The 21,458-nt window shown below is 35.5% G+C and overlaps 1 protein-coding gene across 1 annotated transcript; it reads left to right on the top strand.

The window, feature by feature from the left end:
* Positions 1 to 235: 235 nt before the first annotated feature.
* On the top strand, positions 236 to 14,200 carry LOC110106791. The gene is made up of 4 exons (XM_020836810.2): positions 236 to 362; positions 461 to 956; positions 13,521 to 13,628; positions 13,711 to 14,200. Exons 2-4 carry the CDS (start codon positions 636 to 638, stop codon positions 14,029 to 14,031), a joined length of 750 nt encoding a protein of 249 aa, XP_020692469.1. The 5' UTR covers positions 236 to 362; positions 461 to 635; the 3' UTR covers positions 14,032 to 14,200.
* The last annotated feature ends 7,258 nt before the right edge of the window (positions 14,201 to 21,458 follow it).

Raw genomic sequence — 21,458 nt, 5'->3', positions numbered from 1 at the left:
GGTTGTCGTGTAGTGTCAAATATTGACACCCCTAATAGAGATTAAAAATTATTTGTATTTAATTTATAAGATTAAATATTATTACTTGTTATTTAAACACTTTTTATCAATTATAATTATATTTATTATATAATAATATTATAGTTAATTATTCATCAATTAAATATTAAATTAATAAAAAATTAAAAAAATTATTTTACCTCTAATCTTATAAGGCCCTTGCTCATATTTTTTTGACTGCTTCCGCGTCGGGTGCTTGGCCTGAAAGTGGGTTTTGGATAGAGTCGCTAAAGAAAGCTTCATCACCTTCTTCTTCGACGACGTTGTTCTTGTCGCCTGTTGGATTGGAAGGCAAAACGGAGGTAACGATATTTCTCCTCTTTCGCGCGCTTTGTCGGACAAATCCCGTAAATCCGACGAAACCGTGAGATCTAATTTTGCGTTTGTTGGCGTTTTGCAGAATTTTACTCAAATCCGGCGTACAAACAGGCCCTGAGATCGTTCGCCTAGTGAGATCCCAAATCCGCAACTTTTTTGACCCTGAGATCGTTCGCCGGAACGAAAATTCTAACATCCGCAAAAATTCATCCCCGAAATCGATCGCCGCAGCGAGAAAAAAAAACGACTTGCCGGCGATGTTAATGTCGGGAAATGCGAATGTTCTGGCCGTGACAACGGCGATCCTGGCTTTGTACTTGTGTTCGATCTCAGCTGAGGCCCGGGACGAGAATCCCGTGTTTCAGCCCTGTGCGGACGCGAAGATCCAGCGGCGGGACGGGTTCACATTCGGCATCGCGTTCTCAGATCGCGATTCTTTCTTCTTCAATAGTACTCAGCTCTCCCCTTGCGATAGCCGCCTCCCTCTCGCCAACAAGGGTGCGCAACTGGCTGTGTTTCGTCCCAAGGTCGATGAAATCTCCCTTCTTACCATCAATACCACCACAAACTTTGGTCCGGTGAGATCGATTTCTCTATTTTCTTTAATGATTGGATTGGGTTTCCTCTTTAATTTGGCTGTCTAGGTTTCCAGTTTAATTTCATTAGAGAATTTCTTAAATCTGGTTTTGTTTCTCTTCTGGAGAGTGCAATTCACATCTTTGCCCCTTCCTCCACCACGTTTCACAGATTCCTCCTCCAGGTCTATTAATATTCTTCGCTGAACCCAGATTCGATTAAGTATTGTTGGCATGTGATCGAGTTCTGCTTTCTGAAAGAGAAGCACCAAATAATTGAAAACATCGGGCAGGACAATTTTTTTAAAATGGAGGATGACAATTGCTTAATTGAGGATTTCTTTACAATACTGGATAGTTCGGATTGAAAGGTAGCTTCTACGTATGTTTTCTTGGAAGAAATTAGTTTGAACTTAGCAAATCGTAGAAAGTACCTTCAATTGCATGTTGGCAATGCGGCATATGCCTCACATTTGTCAGATGAGGTTTATGTCTCAATTTGGTTGAGGCACTCTTCAAGGATGCCTCAACATAATTTTGAAGAGGCCTAAGCCTCAAAATTAGGATTTAGGTAATTTTAAAATATATATATATATATATATACACACACACACTATGCCTAAACCAAACCAAAATTGAGAAGAATCACATGACCTCAAACTCCCAGGCACATGTTGTAGGACCCTAAAGCCAACAACCAATTCTATTACGTTGTTGTCACTATTGAGGCATCACTGCTTCTCATCCAATGCCTTTACTTGTTGTTGGAAACCATTTTCTTATTTTTAGTATGCAGAGAAGAGAAAGTAATTAATTACAACATTGATCCTAATGAGGATCCTCTAACTAATGATAATGTGTGGACTTTTGAATTCATAAATTATGACCTTAGACTTCTTATTTATATTCAAGTCGGACTAGGAGAGACTATTTTTTGCTTTTTTTTAGCCTTGTATAACTTACTGCCTTACTTTGATTTTTTAACATCTTGCTTTAATTTTAGTATCGTACTTTTTATTGCTTATTTTCATTAATTTAATAGTCTTATTTTGAGGCTTATGCCTCTGAATTGCTCAAGGCTTACTCCTCGGCTTATAGAGAGATAATACCTCAATACCGAATTATGTTATTCAAATTTTGTTCAAGGACACGTGTCCTTTTTGTCAAGCTCATGACCAATTCAATGATAAACTTCCTTATGAGATTCCTTGCATTACTCTAGGTGTAGCAATGATTGATATGATTATTGATGATATGATATATGTGCATGCCTCCATTCTTAATTCTTTCGAAGCATAGATCGAGTTCCTTAAGTGCTCATCAATCATTTTTTATTTTATTTTTTATTTTTTTATGAATGGATGGCTAACACATAAAATAGACCCGCTTGAGAGGTTTTTGCTGAATGGATGGCGAACACATAAAATAGACCCACTTGAGACGTTGTTGAATCTATAGCTACTATCTCCACTGCTTTTTTAGTATCATTTATAGTTCAACCTTCTGGGCAAGGTTGTTGTTGGTCAAGAAATATTGTGACCCACCATTAATCCGTATGTTGTTTTGAGTAGTTATTAGTTGTGATGTAATTAGTTAGTATATGTTAGCATTGTATTCTATAAATACCCCCATTTAGGGGAGGATTAAAATATGAAAATGAATAAGTTTCTTTCTTATTTTGGAGTTTAGAGTAGTTCAAAATTCTTTAATAAGATTTAAGATCCTTTTAATGTTGTTTTCATTGCACCATTCAACATATCATATTCTTCTCGGTGGGACTTGTCCATCTGCTTCTTCAAGAAACCTATCCTCACCTCCTTACTCAAATTGTTGACTTGCATTGTTCTGCTATCCATTTCGTTATCCTCTGTCCGAGAGTCGTTGCATCCAATAACTTCATCATTGATTAGGAACTTTCATATATATATATATATATATATATATAACGTCATGCCTTCTTAAATCACAATCTAGCAATTTCTTCTTTGCTTCTTCCACGTTGTGGTTGTTCCATTGACATTGCTCGTTACTTTGTACCATTACTAGTGGCTCAAAGGCATTTTCATCCTTCGTCTCGGATCTCCATCATGTTTAGATCCACCATCCAGATCGATAGGCTAGAGCTGCAATCAAGATTGACACACTAGATCCATTTTTGCTTTTCACAATTAGAAAGCTACAATTGCATGGAATAGATCCCGACAAGCACAATGGTCCATCAATTGTGTCTCAAGAAATGCATTAAGAACTCATGTCGAGCTCCCTGTCGTTGTCCTTCGCCAATATGGTGATCCATCATCAATGATCCTACTTGCCGTTGCCACACAAGATTGTACCAGCTTTCTTTTGGAAGTCCATCGAGGAGTGCGCATAGGTTTCTTTTGCTGCTTTTCCACACTCAAGATCTCGCCTGCCATAATAGCCTTCACTAAATCTATACACTGGCGCCAAATACCAACTATAAACTAATCATCTTGTTCCATTACCAGTTTTCCTCTCAACGGCAAGGTTGTTACCCTTCTCAATCGATCCAAACCATATAGATTTGATGTTTCGATTGGTGCTCCATGGTCCTATCACAACATCTGTGCTAACTTCATTCTTTGCTCTTTTCCATAGATTCTACCATCCAAATCCAGTCTAGATCTATTACATTTTGTGGTAGAACAAAGATTTAGTGAAGTATTTTGGCATTTTAACAAGTCCTACATTTTGAAAAGGAAGCACAACATAATTGCAGACATCAAGCTAGACAATTGTTTTGAATGGAGGATAATAATTATTCAATTAAGGATTTTCATGCAAGGTTAAATAATTTGGATGAAAAAGTAGCAACTACCTTTGTTGCCTTGAAAGAAATTAGCTTGCGGTTAACAAATATTGAAAATCGCCTTCGAGTGCATGTTTATCATAAATCATTGACACACTGATAGACTCCACTTTTGCAACTCTTCACTTTGTAGAGAAGTCTGGAGGGATTACTTTTGATATGCTTCAAGAAAATGCTAAAGGGGGTATGACCAAGGATACCATGTCTCCTTTGTTGTGAAGCTTAGGATCAGTTCAAGCATATGGACCCTTATGAAGTTGCATGCAGTACTCTAGATGTAACAATAATTGATATGATTTGATGATAGGATGTATGTGAGCCTCCAGTCTTGATTCTTTTGAAGCAAAGATCAAGTTCCTCAAGTGTCCATCAGGTAGCATTTACTTTTGCAATGTCATTGTTCGGCTAGTACACAAAATGGACCTGATTGAGAAATTATAGCTGAATGGATAACTGTTGTCTCCATTGTTTTTATTTTATTTTTTATATTTGCATCATTTCTTGTTTGACCTTGAGTGCCCCCTTGAGCCTGAGGGAAGACTAGTCATTAGCCTCACCATTGGCAAACGGCGATGAAAGCTCATAGAAGCTAAGATGATCTTTCATGGTAGGGTGTGCTTCTATTTCTATCAATGAATAACTATAGAAATATGAAGAGAGGCCCTCTTCTTTTAATTGCAGAGATTTTCGTAATGATCTCTTACATTTCTACCAAAAGACACTACAATAAATTTGAAGTTTGATTGTACTCCGTGATAGTGTGGAGTTTATGCTTATCAGGGTGTGTTTCTATTTCTACTACATATGCTTAGCAACAACATAGAAATGCTGCAATGATTTTTTAATGGAGTGCATTGCTACTAGTCTGGAGAAATTTCTCCACTCATACTCTTAGAATGGGAGTTCTTCATCCCATGGGAATTGATGCAATCTAGTATTTGGTGTCTAATTGATGATAATCTAGATAGCTTGGATTTTATTGATGTTTTTGAATGTGAAATTTTATTTTTTATCACTTTCGTATAATAAGAGTTGAGGGTATTTTGCACTTTTAATTTTTAAATTATTTCTATGAATAAGCCCTTGTTTCTAGTAAAAATAACATGTGATGGTGAGTTTTATGAAAAAATCCTGCATTCTTTGTCATGTCTTCCTATTTTTCTTGTGTTGAATATTTGAAAACCCAATGTTTTAAGGAATCAGCATTCATACCTTAAAGGATTTGATGTGAATCTTTATTTTCCCTTCCTTTTTCTTTCTTCACCTAAATCCTCATTTTTCTTAAAATTCCGTTGCATGCCGAATATTACTTGCTACATGAAAATATGTCTATGAAGAAGTTTTATTTCTGTTACATCCTTCTCATCGTAAATTGATACAAGTAAGTTTTCAGAATGCTTCTAAACAAGGCCAGTGCTTTGGGAGAAATTCACATTAACCCGTCATATTTTTTTCATTTTGAGGTAGAGTTCCTTCTGAAGTAGCACTAGTGCATGCAAAAAATCTGTCATAAAAAATTATGAAAAAATATATACTAGTGCTAGGAAATATCAGGAAATAAAAAAATTGGTATTAATGTTAACAACTCGTAGAATAAGCGAGATAAGGTGATTGGTATTAGTCAGTATGAAAGGCTACATAGGAATTTGGGTTGATTCTTTGATTATTTTATGTGAATTTTACCTCACCTCCTAGACAGACATTGTACACTAGCTGCCTTGCTAAATGCTGCATACATTCTATGCTCTAGAATTTAAATGCTGCAGATAAAAGTTTTTAAGATTAATATCATTTATGAGCTCTATAAAATTTATGTTTGGGGCATTATTTTACTTTCAACTGTCCTCCATCTTGACATCAATTAGTAGAGGGTCTCATCTTAGCTTTAGAGAAAACTAAATGGAAAAGCCATCAAGCTTAGCCATTAGAAGTCAGAACAAGGTTTTTTTTTTGGGCAACTACAAGCTAGCGAAGCGTAGTATGCTCATACTATATCGTCCAATCTCACACTTCGTTCGCCCATTGGTGCAACCACTTCTTTCTTTGCTAGCCTACTAATGTGAAGCTTGGCATCCATTTTGCTTCTTGGGTTTCCCCTCATTTTCACCTCTTTTTTCAATGATGGCCAGTGATGACTTTTTGTATTTGCTTCATGCCTCTTCTCTCTTAATGTATCTCTACGATCCTCAACCAGATCCCACTCTTTTTATCTCTTTCTCAACCTCCTCTATTGTTGTGGTTGGTGTTGCTTCTTTCATACATTTCTATTGTTGTTCTTAGTGTAAAAAATTTAGATTTGATAGCTCCTTTTTCTCACATTTCGGTTGGGAAAATTGTTTTTGGCCACATTAGTTTCGAGATTATTCACAGTTTCATGTTAGATTTACATTTCGTTTGTGATTTCTCTATTTGACTTCATCATGTATTTATAAAAATATCTTTGAAAATTTTCTCTTGTCAATCATATTATGCAAATCGCCTCCCTGTGCATATGTTGAAATGCTTTCCACATTTTGATAACTGTGAGGAGCCTCCCATTACCTCAATGTGGGTTATTTTTTCCCATCTTCATGTTCAATTCTTTAATCAATTTATATTTTACTCATTTGGATCAATTCTTGTCAAACCAATACAAGCAGATGCTATTACTACCAAACTCTCCCATATATTTGTGGCTAGTTTTCTACTCTAAATTGATGTTTAGGCTAAAAAATTTAGATTTGGTAGCTCCTTTTTCTCACATTTTGGTTGGTAAAATTGTTTTTGGCCACTTTAATTTAGAGATTATTCATACTTTCATGTTAGATTTACATTTCATTGGCGATTTCTCTATTGAACTTCATCATGCATTTATAAAACTATCTTTGAAAATTTTCTCTTGTCAATTATATTATGCAAATCGCCTCCCTATGCATATGTTGAATTGGTTTCCACATTTTGATAATTGTGAGGAGCCTCCCTTTACCTCAATTTGGGTTGTTTTCCCCCATCTTCATGTTCACTTCTTTAATCAATTTCTATTTTACTCATTCCAATAAATTTTTGTCAAACCAAGATAAGTAGATGCTATTACTACTAAACTCTCCCATATATTTGTGGCTAGTTTTCTAGTCTAAGTTGATGTTTATGTCTCTTTAGCTAGAGGGGTTTGGATTGACACTCTTACTTGTGGCAATTGACAAAAAGTGAAATTTAAGGATTTGCCTACTTATTGTTAGTCCTACAAAATCTTTGGTCATGAATATGCTGCTTGGTTCAAGGTTCATCTGAAATTATGAAAATCACCTTATAATGGTCCTATTCTTCAAGGTAGCAATACTAATCTAGGTTGCTACTAGAAAGTTATTTGTGTGGTTAAATACCATAGATCAAGTTGAGTATTCCATTTTGCTGGAAATTGTTCGCCTAGGCATATCCCATATAGAAATTTCTGATGCTATTGTAGCTTCCCTTATTGAGCTCATACCTTTTCTGTGATGTTGGTTCTGATTACTTCAACTGATATTTCTAGAGCCTTACGTGGGAAAGTTATCATTCAATTCATTGAGGCACCCTCAATTTCTCAATTCCTTACGGCAACTTTACAACTGTGTTCTCCAATACTGCCCATAATTATTTTGATGTCAAGAGTTTCTATGAATCCAGTTTTATTCAATCTAATATTCTTTTAGAAGTCTTGTTGGCGTTGTGAGTAGAAGATTCTAGCCTTTGTTTGCTTGCTGAGGTACAGATAGGAAAAAATTTCTTCACTATGTCAGATTTACTCTGTTTCAAATTAGATGCAATAACTCTCTAGATAACTTTGCTCTTCTCGACTTATCAAGTCCTGCACATGGGCCTACTACCTCCCTTTAGGATATATTATTCGCTCAGCATATAAGCTTTCTTATCTTATGTATTTTGTCTATTTGCTTTTTGGGGGCAGTTCTTGGCAACTATTTCTTCATGTAACTTTTTTCTCTGGTTGATAATGGACTTTTAGCATTAAAAAAACAATATTGCAAACTTAGTTCAAAATATTGAAGAGGAATTCAATAGGAAGGCCTTTCAAGTCTTGCTTGGTGGAACATGTTTTTTTCTCGTGTTTTTAACTGGGGGTTAATTTGACTCAAATTAGGTGATTGGATTTATTTCGAGAAACCTGAGGATGGTACAATTTATCAATTTTAAATTAGTGTTTAAGCCTTTTTTTAATTTATTCTTTCCACTAGGTGCGGACAATAAAATTTTGTATGCCAAACTAAATCAGATATTAATAAGAATAATCGCTGCCAAGAACTTCAGAACAGAGTTCGCTAACTCATCAAGGATTCTTGGTATAAGTTTTGTTCTATTTTTTATTTCAAATTTGCTTCACATTATCTCTTGCAAAATTTCTCATCATAAATGTTTTGGATTGCTGGGTTCGCTACAATGCTGAATGCTAATGATGGTGCTATGATCACCATTCTCTTCTATTGTTCCGATTTCTTCATAATTCTTGACCCTAATACTAGTGTCAGGGTCGAGTCGATAGCGCAAGGTGGATTTCAAAAGCAAAAGAGCTCGAAATCGCACAAAAACTCATCGACGCGTGTCGATCGGAAACGCAAAATCGTCGAAACGACCTCCATTCGCGAAACGGACAGCGCCGATGCGTCTAGAACAACGGAAACAATTAACATCGACACCCATAATAATGGGGTTCGTCGATCAACGAAAATTTAAATTTCGCGAGCAAATCAATGCGACGACGTGTGTGAGCGATGACATGGCAACCAACTCGATGCATGATTAATTTTTTTTATATTTTATGCAATATAATTAAAAAAAATTAAAGAGAATGAGAGAAAGAGAGGTTTTAAAATAAAGAGATAAATTTTCTAAATAAAAAAATATCCAAAAATACTCAAAATACCCTCACTTAAATCCCTCATCACAACCTCCCTCTCATTTTCACGCCAACTCACGCAAGAAGGCCGCCCCATCTGAACTCCCTCTCCCTCTCTTGCGATTCTTCCTCATGCCAATCCGCCGGCCTCCCTCCTCCCTCCCTCAAAGCAAAAGGTAAAATTTCTTCTCCTTCTCCTTCTCCCTTCTTCTTCTTCCTTCCCTCCTCTTCTTCTTCTCCATTTTTTTTTAATCTTCCTCCCTCCATATTTCTCATCAATTTCTCCATCTTTTCCTTCCTATTCTTCTTCCTTTCCTCCTCCATCTTCTTCTTCCACCAAATTCTCTCCAAACATATACAAACTCTAACCCTAAATTTTTTATCTCCAAATCCATCACTCAAATCATCCATGCCCCTTCACAAAAAACACTTTGCTACACTTCCTACACACCCCAACCAAAAAGCCTCGTCATCCTCCATTTTCTCTCTAGCCTTGAGAGAGAAAATTCTCTCTGTAGAAAGAGAGAGAAATTCTATCATAAATATCTTCTTTTTCATCTTAAACACTCCCCTTCGCCACCATTCTTCCATATATCCCTTCCTAGAGAGAAAAAATTCCCCTCTTTCTCTCTCCAAAATTGGAAAGAAATGAATTTTCTCTCTCTAAACCTCACGCCCTATTTCCTTACACCTCTTAAACCCCTCTCCATGTAAATTCCCATCTTTCCCTCTCTTTCTCTCTCTAGAAAGAGAGCTCACTCTATCTCTTTCTCTTTCTAACATTTATAAAAAAGAGCATGTGTATTTAATTATATTGCATAGGTGACAAAAAAAAAATTAAATTATGCATCGCAGGTTTCCCTTCATCGCCGCCATTCGCCGTCGTTACCTCGATCACTGTGCACCCAATGTAAAAGACCGATATTATAATTTCAATTTTCAATGCATGAATAAGTACTTGTGATCGTTTTTATTAGCGAGCGAAGAAACATAAGTACCCGTGACCGCTTTTATTAGTAAGCGGGAAAATTCGTATACATATATTTAAGTACTCGTGACCGCTTTTATTAGTGAGCGGCAAAATTTGTTATGTATGTAAAGAAAATTAAGTACCCGTCGTTACCTTTTTTTTAGGCGGAGAAAATGCTGTGTTTTAAATAGGTACTTGAAGACGTCGTGACCGCTTTTATTAGCGAGTGGAGAACGAAACTACGATCGCGGTGTCATCTGACATATATCGTGACTGTCTTTCTTGGCAGGCGGGAAGGCTTTACACTTTCGATGCAGCCCTCTATGCGGGGATGACGTTGGAGTGCTGCTAAAACTTTCAGCAAAACTCATAACTTATAAAATTTTAAAGAAATTAAAATCCACCAAAAGTTTTAAGTAAAAAAAAAATAAAATACACTATATTCTAGACTGCCGACACTGAAAAGTAAAGATAAAAGGATTCTAAAGTAAAGATAGGGGACTTAGTTGTTCGCCAACAGGTAGGAACCGAATTTCTTCCTCCTAGCTTTGGACTTACACCCACCTATACTTCCCAACAACACTCCTTGTAGAAATGAAATGTGAAGAAAATAAAGTGAGCATTCCGCCTATTTATAACATTAAATTCAAATTATTTGCGGGCTCCACCACTTAGGATTCCTTTACTAAAGGACAAGGAAGGTACACCTGTGGGCCTCGCCAGCCTAGGATCCCCTTGTTAAAAGACAAAGAAGGTACACCTGCAGGCCCCATCGGCTTAGGATCCTAAGATGTCATTTCTGGGTAAAAGTGAAAGGTAAAAAGGGAAAGGTAAAAGTAAATTAGGGTTTAGGATTCCTAGAGCATTTTATTAGGATGTCCTTTAGCCTTGGATTCCTAGAGCATTCTCCAGCAAGTGAAACACAAGCGTAAATACACCTGAATACGGACAATAATTATCTTAAAAGGGAAATGTAAAAGTAAAAAATTATTTAATTTTTTAACAAAATGCATTTACATTAATTGTAAATATGTAAGAAAACCCCTGCATATCCCCGATAAGTTTTTGGTTAAACGCTTTGTAATAAAATGAGAATCGTCCATCACATTGCAATTCACGGGTGCTCTAAGTAGTATGCACGCCAGCTATTAAAGTTAGGCAGCTCGTACATCCCGTGAACATGTCTTTAAAAAAAATAAAATAACGCACTTTTATGTGTCATGGGTTGTACGACCCCTAATTAAAGTATGCACATCATGCCAAATCACTGAAAAAGTATATCACCTAAGAGCAGAAGAATTTGATAGGTGACATGCGACGAACTCAAACTACAAGGCATAACAAAAAATAAACACAAATGTCTGCGGGATTGTAGGAAACCCGTTATGTATGCAAAATGTTATATACGCATAAAATTTTATATGAGTACAATGAATGTGAGCATTTACCGTCTACTGAAGAAGACCCTCCATACACCCAATGTACTAACCACAAGCAAAATGTCAAATAATTACATTGAATGCAAATACTTATGATCTGCCGTAAGGGACCCGTCATGTCCTCAGAGTGCTACACTCGAACAAATAAAGAAGGCCTTTAACAAGTTCGAGCTCCTACAAGCCATAACAGGAGATTCATTAGTGTATTACAATCCACCTGCAGAAAACAAGTTGTGCACGACAGTCTACCTGTAGGAAAAGAACAAATACAAAAGGGCTACGACAAATACAAGTTCCTACGAGCCGCTGTAGAAGACTCGTCAAATATCAAAAATGCCCCCCCCCCCCCCCCGCCCCCCCCCCCCCGCCTTCCCGCATATGCATTGCAATATGTATGCACATAGGTACACAAAAGGGTATATGTGATCACAACACCCGCATGGGCCCCGATGAGTGTGGTGTAGTAATACATGTGACATCTAGGGATTCTACGTGGGTCAATAAATTTGAACCCGATCCTCCTAAGCAGGTAGATAGGAGTTGACAAGGTTCAGTAAATAATTACAAAATGCCCTCAAACACCCGCATGGGTCTCGACAAGCATATTATAAGTATACATGTGACGTCTAGGGATGCTGTGCGGGTCAATAAGTGAATTCAAGTTCAAACCTGATCCTTCTATGCGGATCAATAGGAGTTGATAGGGTTCGAACCATTAAACAACTATACAGTTGTGGTGACCGGTATATTTGTCTTAATACATTCATATTAGGCCTTGAAAACCTATAATAATGAGAATTCACTGATAAAGGCATAAAGCCTAGGAACTTGATCCCATATCGACAAGTTAATAGGGTTGACAAGGTTTAATATAAAAATAGAAGTGACCCCACTATACCTTGATGATGGCCATGTTAAATGCAGATCTCAACCGGAGGAGTTAATTTCAGATATTTCAAAATGTCTTCCAAGCTCCACCAAAAATTTTAAAAATCTCAAAATTCAAAAATATTTAAAATTGAAATAAATCCATCAATGCTTAAAGCAAAAATCCATCCATCCTTCGCAACAGTTTGTCGAGGTGGACAAATTAAAATTTACTTCAGCTCACATAGATTTAATGCTTAGTCGAAAATATCACTAGGATCAATTCTCAAATAATCTCCTATCAATAAAGACGTGGTATGTATATTCTGACTGGCGGTTTTGCCACCAAATGGCACCGCAGGATAAATGGTTGTCATGGAGTCCTCTGAACCGAGTGGGTTTGCGGCCAAATGGCACCACGAAATATCGGTTATGGCCAGAGCCAATACGTTCCTTAGCGGCATCAAATTCTTGAGATATGAATCAATAGGATATGATTGATAGGACACCAAGCCCTCGGTTAGATAAGATAGATTTAAATTTGTCCCCTTAGACAAACATTCACCCGAGGTCTATAAGGTACCTTTGGACGAAGCAATCCATGGCTGCTGACAAGGATACTTCTGTCAGGTTGGGTCAACTACTACCTCCTCTGACTAAGTAGACCATAGACCACAATGACAGAACCATGAGATCTTGATCGGATCCATCATCCATTCCCCCACCATCCGCTTTAAGTGCAAGATGACGAATTTTCTAATTTTAAATATCAAACTTCTCAAATATCTCAACCCAAATTTCCAAACATTCAAACTTTTCAAATACCTATGCCCACGCTACTACTATACACCTGATACTACGTATCTATGGATACAATGTATCTGATTGATAACTAGCCTTAATCGAAAGTTCTCTCTCGTTATTGAGAGGGGTAATTAATTGTAGGGGCTTGCGCCTATCGGAAACCAGAACTCATATCATAAAGTCATCGCAAAATGAGGGCGAAATCTCTGGGTAGTGTCTTATCTACAAACCCATCTTCCTTCCCAAAATTTACCCCGGAACTTAAATCCGTTAAAACTCCCCTGAAAAAGAAAAGCAAAACGGGCGATGGCGGGGGCCGAATTTTCGGAGCCCACAAGAATTTAGCTAGCAGTTCCACTTTTCTGGCTATTAATTTGTGCAGGCAAGTTTTCAGGCCAAGGTAGTGAGGAGTCTGTTGACTACTTATTTTGTTGAAAAGATTAACTAATTCTTTGCCTAACTTCTTTCATCAGAAAATGAACTTAATCCCTAATCGCGGTGGTGATCAATTCGGGATTGACCCATAATTCGATTGTTTTTATGCTCTTATATGATGTTTATTATACTTTGTTCAGAAGGATTTGTGGAAAATATATTTAACACTTGAATAAACACTGAATCGAAATAAATTAAAAAAAGAACAATGTGGATTCATGAGCCTACCGAAGTAACTGAAATAAGGCTAATGATGTTGGTGCTTTTCATTGTCTGTTAACATGTTATTTCATTCGTCAATCTGTTTCTAATGTTTTGACGTTTATAATTATGGAAATTTTTGTTGGTCCAGTTTACTAGTGGTGGGTTGATGGTAGCATTTGCAGGGAGGAAGTATGCAGCAAGGTCCCTTCCCATTTTTGTTGGTAACAGTTCATATGTGGTGACAAGCTTTACTCTGGTTAGTTCAAGTCTTCTAAATTTTCTTCTTGTAACAGAATGCAATAATTCTTTTCTTGATCGACATTGATCTGCTAATTCAGGTCCTGGAATTCCAAAAGGGAACTCTTCAGAACTTATATTGGAAACATGATGATTGTTCTTCATGCTCGGGAAAGTCCAATTTTGTCTGTCTTAACAATAAAGACTGTGCAATCAAAACTTCTAACTGCCAAGGTTCAGGGCAAGCTTCAGGCTCTGTTGATTGCAGCATTGGAATACAGCTTGCCTTCTCAGGCACCGACAAGCACTATGCAGTTCTTAATTCATGGTACGAGGTTTCGAATCTCCGGCAGTATTCTCTTTATGGACTTTACTCAAATCTGAAGGATTCTCTTACAAGTCAGTATGACAAGATCTTTTAGAGCTATGAATGTATTTTTTATGTTGTAATATAACTCCTAATTTTAACTTCTCTCTTCTACAACCTGGAATTTATTTGTGCACACGTTACTCTTTAGATGAGTGTGATTTTGTTTACACATGTTATTCAGCTTTGACAAATTTAGAGGACTTGTTCATTGATTATCTGAACTTAGCTTCCAACCTTGTTTTGCTTTATTAGTTGCTTTTGTAATCGCTGGCTGCAAATTTCAAGTGTGCAGTTCAAATTTCTAAGATGTAAATTATAAAAGAAATAGGGGGAGAACCATGACTAGGAGCTGAAACAAACAATTAAAACATCAGGAAAAGAAAAGAAGCGTCTGAGAGTAGCAATGAACAACATCCAAGAGATATAGGATCTAGTTGGGGTAGCTTTGTAGTTATTTTGTTTTGCAAATAACAATTAGGGTCTTGTTTGGTTATAGTTTTTTATTTTTTCTAAAATCTTTTTATGATGAGGGACAATTTCTTATAATCATATTTATTAGTGTGATAATTATAAAAAAAATGTTGCTAAATTGGATCAAAATAGAATAAATTTATAGTATGAATAATAATTGAAGAGTTTAATAGTTGTACAATAATTATTTGTAATTGCTTGGTGTTAAGGGAGGCTCCAGATGTTGGTTTCAGATTTTAGAAATTTTCTTCCAAGTTATAGCCGGATGTGAGATGAAAAAATCAGAGAAATACATTATTGTTCTTACTTAAAATCCTTTTTATTCATGTAAGCAAATCATATGGCTATTTTAAAAGAGATGTAATGTGTTTGGCTAAAAAAATGGAACAATGGAAAACATTGGAAGAGATAAAGTAGCCGATTGCAAGTAGCTTCCACTGGTTTTTAACTACACTTTAAGCTTCGTTTGGGGCGACTTTCTCACTAGTTCTTAAAGCCGCTTTCTAGTTCAAAATTTTTAATTTTTATATTAGAAAGCTGCTTTAAGAAGAAGTAAGAAAGCCGGTCCAAATAAAGCCTTAGTGTTATTAAATTGGGCTCAGTTTTTTTTCAATCTGCATAATTTCCCTTAGCATTGTTCTCGAGTAAGAAAACAAAAAATGCTATGTTCAAAGTTATGAAGTTAAGAAAGGGCTTACATTTTGTTTGTGACAATTTTTTTATTGTTTTTTAAAATGATTTTTTAGTACAAAAATTCAAAAAAAAAATTGTATGAAAAAGTTGTTTAAAAAAATAGTAAAAATATCGTCCCAAATGAAGCCTTAGTTGCTGTTGTATGCTTTTTTAGGTAAGTAATATAGGAATTGCTGCTAAGTAATTAAGATAAATGATATTGAATTTTTGCTGTTAAGAGTGCTGGATTAATTGTTAAGGATTATAAAGGTCTTTTTTTTTTTTTTGATTTAAAACGTTTTTGAAATAATTCAGGAGACTTTTTTAGCCGTTAGAAAAGCATACAAAGTTGTTGTGTTGTATTAGTAAACCATAGCTAATATAGCCGTTAAAAGCTGCTTAAAAAGAATTTAGGATTTGTTGTTTTGCATGCTACAGTAAATCTGTATAGTGAACATTAATGAGCACATAAGGAAATAAAAGGGAAAAGTTTTTATGCTTAGAATTTTACATTACTTAAGCACAAAATCGCAAACTAATATACTCAAAAAGATGCTTCAGACCCTACTTATTGGCTACGATGGCTTGATGAACATCTGAGGACTTCGCAAACCATTAGACTATACACCATAATATATTTTATCATCAAACCAAATATTAAGATACATATAAATATATACTCTCAACAATATAAAACTTATAATCAAAGTTTGAATGTCTCAATATTGTATCATTATTTTGAAAACATTACAAAATGATTTTTTACCTAATTGATCATATAGACGATTGAAAGACTTAGGTTTTGTTTGGACGGCTTTCTTCCTGCTTCTTAAAACAGCTTTTTAGTATAAAATTTAAATTTTTGCACTAGAAAGCCGCTTTAAGAAGCAGGAAGACCGCCGTCCCAAATGAAGCCTTAGATGTTATTTGGGATGACATTCCTATTGCTTCGTACAACTACTGAAGGGAAAATAATTTTTTAAGGTTGTTGTAGAAAATAGCTTCCTAGTATAAAATTTTTTTGAAAGCAACAAAAAAGCAGTGTCTAAATGGAAATTGTGATTGTTATTTGAAAAATAAAGAAGTAAGAAAGCAATTCCAAACGAAATTTTAATTTCTTTTTTTCTTTTTTCCTCTCTAAATGATCATATAAATGATTCAAATTCTAAATTCAATTTTTGGATTGTCTATATGATCGATTGGACGTATAATTTGACTTGGATTATTCATTGAAGACTAATTGTTAAAAGATCTTGCCAGCTATACTTACCACCCCCTAAAAGAGAATTGCCTAGTATGGTCTAAGCATCATGGGCAAATAATCAGTTAGAATTTCAATCAAATTCAAAACAATCATACATACGATCTTATATAGTACATATGATAATCCAATCAAAAAAAAAAAAATTATGATTGTTGCGTGCGAGAATATACGCGGCGGTAGAGTTTGTAAATTCGCGTCCTAGCGTTGCACGAGTATTTCGCACACAAACAGAAAAGAGAAAATGAACACCAAGAGTTTTTACGTGGAAAACCCAAAAAGGAAAAAAACCACGGGGCCTCGCCCAGTTGCAAAATTCCACTAGTGTTTTTACAGATTACAGATGGTTAACCCGCATCTTTGAGTAATGCTAAAGGAAGAGCCATGATGTTAAATGTTTTGTGCAAAGCTTTCACAAAGCATCATTCTTTCTTCAATGAACAAAGTATTATAAGTATTTTGTTTTAATTTTTAAATTTTATTGTTTGAATTCAATTTGTTAAGTCTAGGGTAACTAAGTGTGTTTGATTTTGTGTTGGTAGTACTTCCCAATCAAGGAGAGTATTGGCGTAATTTTTCTCCACCGACTCAAGTAGCGAAGGAGTTCAGCAAATGTTAGCTAGAAGGCAGTAGAATCCTAATTTGAATGAGAATCTTGCATGGATGTGAACCGATTGGTGCTAGGCTTTGTAAAAATTATTGGAGCATTTTGCTTTACTATTATATTATTATTTTAATTATAATTTTATTTACTACATTTAAAATTTAATGTTTGTAAATTTTTTTTAAAATGCAATATAATGTAGTAAAGGTAGGATGATTGAGAGGACATGAAGGTTGGATTATAGAATATATATGCTTAATTTTTTTAAAATGCAATAATGTAGTAAAGGTAGGATGATTTTTATGAGTTAAAAATAATTTTTTTTCACCATTCAATTAAATACTCACTACGTTATGAATAACTATTAATTTTAATTAACAATTGTAAGTTCAAATAAAAATATTTTTTTGGTGTTTTAACATAAAAAAGAGGAGTAACAAACTCTATAAGATGATATTATAAAGAAGAAACAATAATAGTAAAAACAAAATGAAATAAAATTTTTATAGCGAAAAGTAGACTAATCATTAAAGTAATAAATGATGAAGAAGATTGCTTTCATAACCAATCATTATTGGAATTGCAACATTCCTTTTTGAAAATTAGTCTCCAAGGGTCATGTCACTCACACTCAAGAGACCATTTCCTTCAGTGGAAGAAAATGCAAGAATAGTAAAAAATTCAAGAAATAATATTTCATTAAATAACATTATACTTAGGAATAACAAGGAGATAACAAAATACATAAACATAACTCTAAATTCAAATATAAAACCAAAATTTTATCTAACATCATTAATTATCATACTTACTATTATTACTACACTTATCATCATTATTATGCCTACTATAATTATCGCTTCTGCCATCATTATTATATCTACTGCCAATTCTAATAACATAAAATTCTTTTATGGGACATAACACAAGGAATGACCTATACTATCACCAATCCTAATAACATAAAATCCTTTTATAGATAATAATGTAAGAAATGGCTCGATTCATATATACCCAAAATTATAATATCATAACTCAAAAGCCTAACAATAATACATAGATTCAAATACACAAAAAACAAAAACTACAAGACCTCGTCATACATAGAAATACTCATAGTCTATATAGGTACTAAATTACCTTTAAAATGCATTATGCATCACATGAGTACCCTGCATCATTAATGGTACATAGTTCTAATAAACTATATGAATGCCACAAATGCCTTTATTATGTGTTACAAATAGCAACCTAATGTTGGCATACCCCGACAGAAGTTGTTGTGGTCCTTTACTTCTTTAAGAAGAAGTTGTACCTTCTTGTCACTCAAAGAACTATCCACTTGTCACTCATTAGGGAATTCAGATTGAGAGTGGAGGTTAACTTGGCTAGGTGGAAGTTTGGCCTACTTCAGGTGTAAACCTCGACTTGTTTGATTTCTTAGCTATTGAAGTGGATCAAGGGCAATCAGGCTAGGTAGTCTGGATTTTTTTTTTTTTAAATGGAGAAAGAGGAAGCATGGGCTGGAGGTTTTGAATGTTTGTAGGAAGTAAGGAGGGAGATTAAATGAAGTTGTTGTTTATGGAGTGTACTGAGGCTATTATAGTGGAGAGGTGAAGGCTGAAGTAGGTGGAGGTGTTGCTTGAGGAAGTCAGAGGGATCTGTGGCTTAAGGAAGTTGGTTGCATGTGTTGACCTCATTTTTGTATGAGGTCTCTAATAGGATCCTAAAATCAATTCAAACTCAACTAAATTCATAGCTCAATCTATATAGATCTCAATCAAATCCATGCTTCAAACCCTCCAAACTAATTTAGATCCTAGGATCTATCCTGCCTCCAGACCAGTCTACCCTTTAAACCCACCTAGATCCTAGGATTTATCCTAATCCTAGATCAATCTAAATCTTATATAATCCTAATTCAATTCAATCTATAACTAAAATTCAGTGAGATTTCAAACCAATTCAAGCAAATCAATCAAAAGCTTCAATCACCAATCTTCAATCAATCATCTAGTTCATAATCGAAGTCAAGTATTTTAATCATCCTTCAATCATTGCCCTATTTTTAATCAATCAATTATTCTACTAATTCTATTTCTCAATCACATATCAAATGGTCTATCATCAACTCAAATCATCTACAACCCTATACTACATGAAATAATCCCAATTTACTGCTTAGTGTAGTATATTGATCCTTAGATTCCAGTCAAGCTCTAAATCATTTCATCAAAATCTCTTATATCAACTTTTACATATCACCAACTCTCTAAAGCATGTGATTGACCAGTCTTATCTATTCAAACTAGCTCGATTGATTATACATACATTGGTCCTACCCAGTTGAGCTCCAATTTGATCCAGAACTTCACCAAACTTTCTTGAATCATTCTCCTAGTGAGTTGAATGCAAATGATTCCATTGGTCTAGTCACTAGTTGATCGGGTCAATTGGACCTAGACTTGGTAAAGTCAAGATACTTGGTCAAATCTCCTTTCGTACACAATCACACTCATGCAATGTCCTCGATTTCTTAAATCCTTTCAAAAATCACCTCAAAAGCTTTCAAACATCCTCCCACAATTTTACCTTGGCTGTTTGACCAGTTAACTGGTCAAACAGTCAACTCTAGCATGAGAAATAGGCTTAAACGGTCAACATACTCAACTTAACCTATACATCCCAATCCAGGTCCATCCAGCCATTTGGATGTATTCTAGGAATGATTTGGGTGCCACCCCAACTCCCTTGACCATCCTTGACCAGTCAAACAGTCAAACTAGAGCTCAAGTGAGCTCTAGTGGTCAATCCCCTCAAACCCGAACTCCCCAGCCTGAACTAGGCCCTTCCAGCCCATAGAATCAATTCCAGAACCTTCTCTGGAGCTAGCTTGACCCAACCCAGCAACCAAATCAGTTCAGCCACCTCAGATGGTCCTCTCCCATGTGAGGACAAGTCGAGATAGTGGCCAACTCATCTCAGCCAGTACAGTCCTCTCCCCTGCTACCTAATCACCTGATCCAAGTGTCAATCATCCAAGCATTGTCCCTGATGTTTCACAGCCGTTTGTTTTGGCTCCAGCAGCTGGAATAGGGTAGAGAGGCGAGATTGATTGATTGGGACTCTATTCTCATTCCAGTGCATCTCCAGAGCTCCTGGGATTTCTTTTTGATTTCCTAGAGTTCTCCTTTCATTTTCCCATTGTTTCCCAATGTCTGGAGCTTGCCGGAGACAAGATCAAGGGAGACCCGAAGCTAAACTCGCCTCAACTTTCCTAAAATCTAGTTCCGGTGATCCTTCAAGCTCAAGGTCTTCAAGGAATCAACACGTGGACAATCAACAAGTTCATCCGTGTTTAGAACATTCAAATCCATCGATTATATCACGGTATATTCTAAACCCTAGGTGTTTATCTAGTTTCCTAAATAACAACCTATATATTGCATCAAATGGCTTGAAATTACTCCCCATCCTTTCTTAGACCAAATCTTAGCTCTGTCAAAAGTTTCAGAATATTCGATTGGGTATTTTGCTAAAACGAACTAAAAAGTAAATCTAGGGTTTTTGATTTTAACGGAGGAAGAAGACAGGTCGCTAGCTGTTGGATCTATTATGTTTAGATCAACGGCTACGATCACACCTGATCTGCGGGTCATTATATTCTGTTAAAACCCTGGCTCAGCCGTGCTGACAATGGGCTAAATCCTGGTCGTCAAACCAAACTGCGGGGTCTCATAAGACTATCTAATCATTCTAGATCGATCTCGGTACTGCAGGTTTCATCTCAGCCGTTAGATCTAACCTGCGATAGATCCGACGGTCTTAATTTTTGCTGAGCTGGTTGAGTGGCGGGTCCCGCTTGACCGCCGCCGTCTGCATGGACGTTCCCGCGTACGCCGCGTGTCCTGGTCAGCGCCGCCGTTTGACTGATATTTAAAGTATTCAAAATAATTCAGAAAATCACCCAGACCTTTAAAATTGCATAGGAATTTCATTTCTTGTCCAAATTTGGAGTTCTTGGGCTCGTTTTGTTCGTCTATTTAAATACTATATTTTAAAATAATTAAAAATTATTTAATCAATATTTCATTAATAATTTCAATAATACAAAAAATCTGACTTTATTTTTAAATAAAAATATATAAATAATTTTTGGCTGAAATTTGGCAGAGGTGTAATAGAGTCTAAGATTGATCTTCCATAATTTTCTCAAGTCTATTTGATACACAAATCTCTGATATTTGAATTTACAAAATCTAGGTCTTGATTTGACCTAAATTATTGTAAATTCAAATGCAAGTCAAATCAAATTAAATTCATTGCATATTAGAATTCTATGGAATCAGTGAGGAGTCATCTTGCACTAAAAAATAAAAAATAAAATAAGTGTTAGATCAAATTTTATATACTTTGATTGTAATTTAGTATTGTTAGTATATGCCTTTTTCTAAATTACTTTCAAAATGAA

This window comes from Dendrobium catenatum, unplaced genomic scaffold (genome assembly GCF_001605985.2).
Source record: "Dendrobium catenatum unplaced genomic scaffold, ASM160598v2 fragScaff_scaffold_273, whole genome shotgun sequence".
Classification (NCBI taxonomy): Eukaryota; Viridiplantae; Streptophyta; class Magnoliopsida; order Asparagales; family Orchidaceae; genus Dendrobium; species Dendrobium catenatum.
The sequence above is the reverse complement of the archived record's forward strand: the minus strand, read 5'-3'. Positions and strand labels throughout refer to the sequence as shown.

What these genes read in the sequence shown, in the direction of transcription:
- LOC110106791 (XM_020836810.2), top strand. Translation starts at nt 636, where the DNA reads ATGTTAATGTCGGGAAATGCGAATGTTCTGGCCGTGACAACGGCGATC. An exon ending in CCACCACAAACTTTGGTCCG is followed by an intron (nt 957 to 13,520) that starts GTGAGATCGATT and finishes TTGTTGGTCCAG; the next exon opens with TTTACTAGTGGTGGGTTGAT. An exon ending in TGGTGACAAGCTTTACTCTG is followed by an intron (nt 13,629 to 13,710) that starts GTTAGTTCAAGT and finishes CTGCTAATTCAG; the next exon opens with GTCCTGGAATTCCAAAAGGG.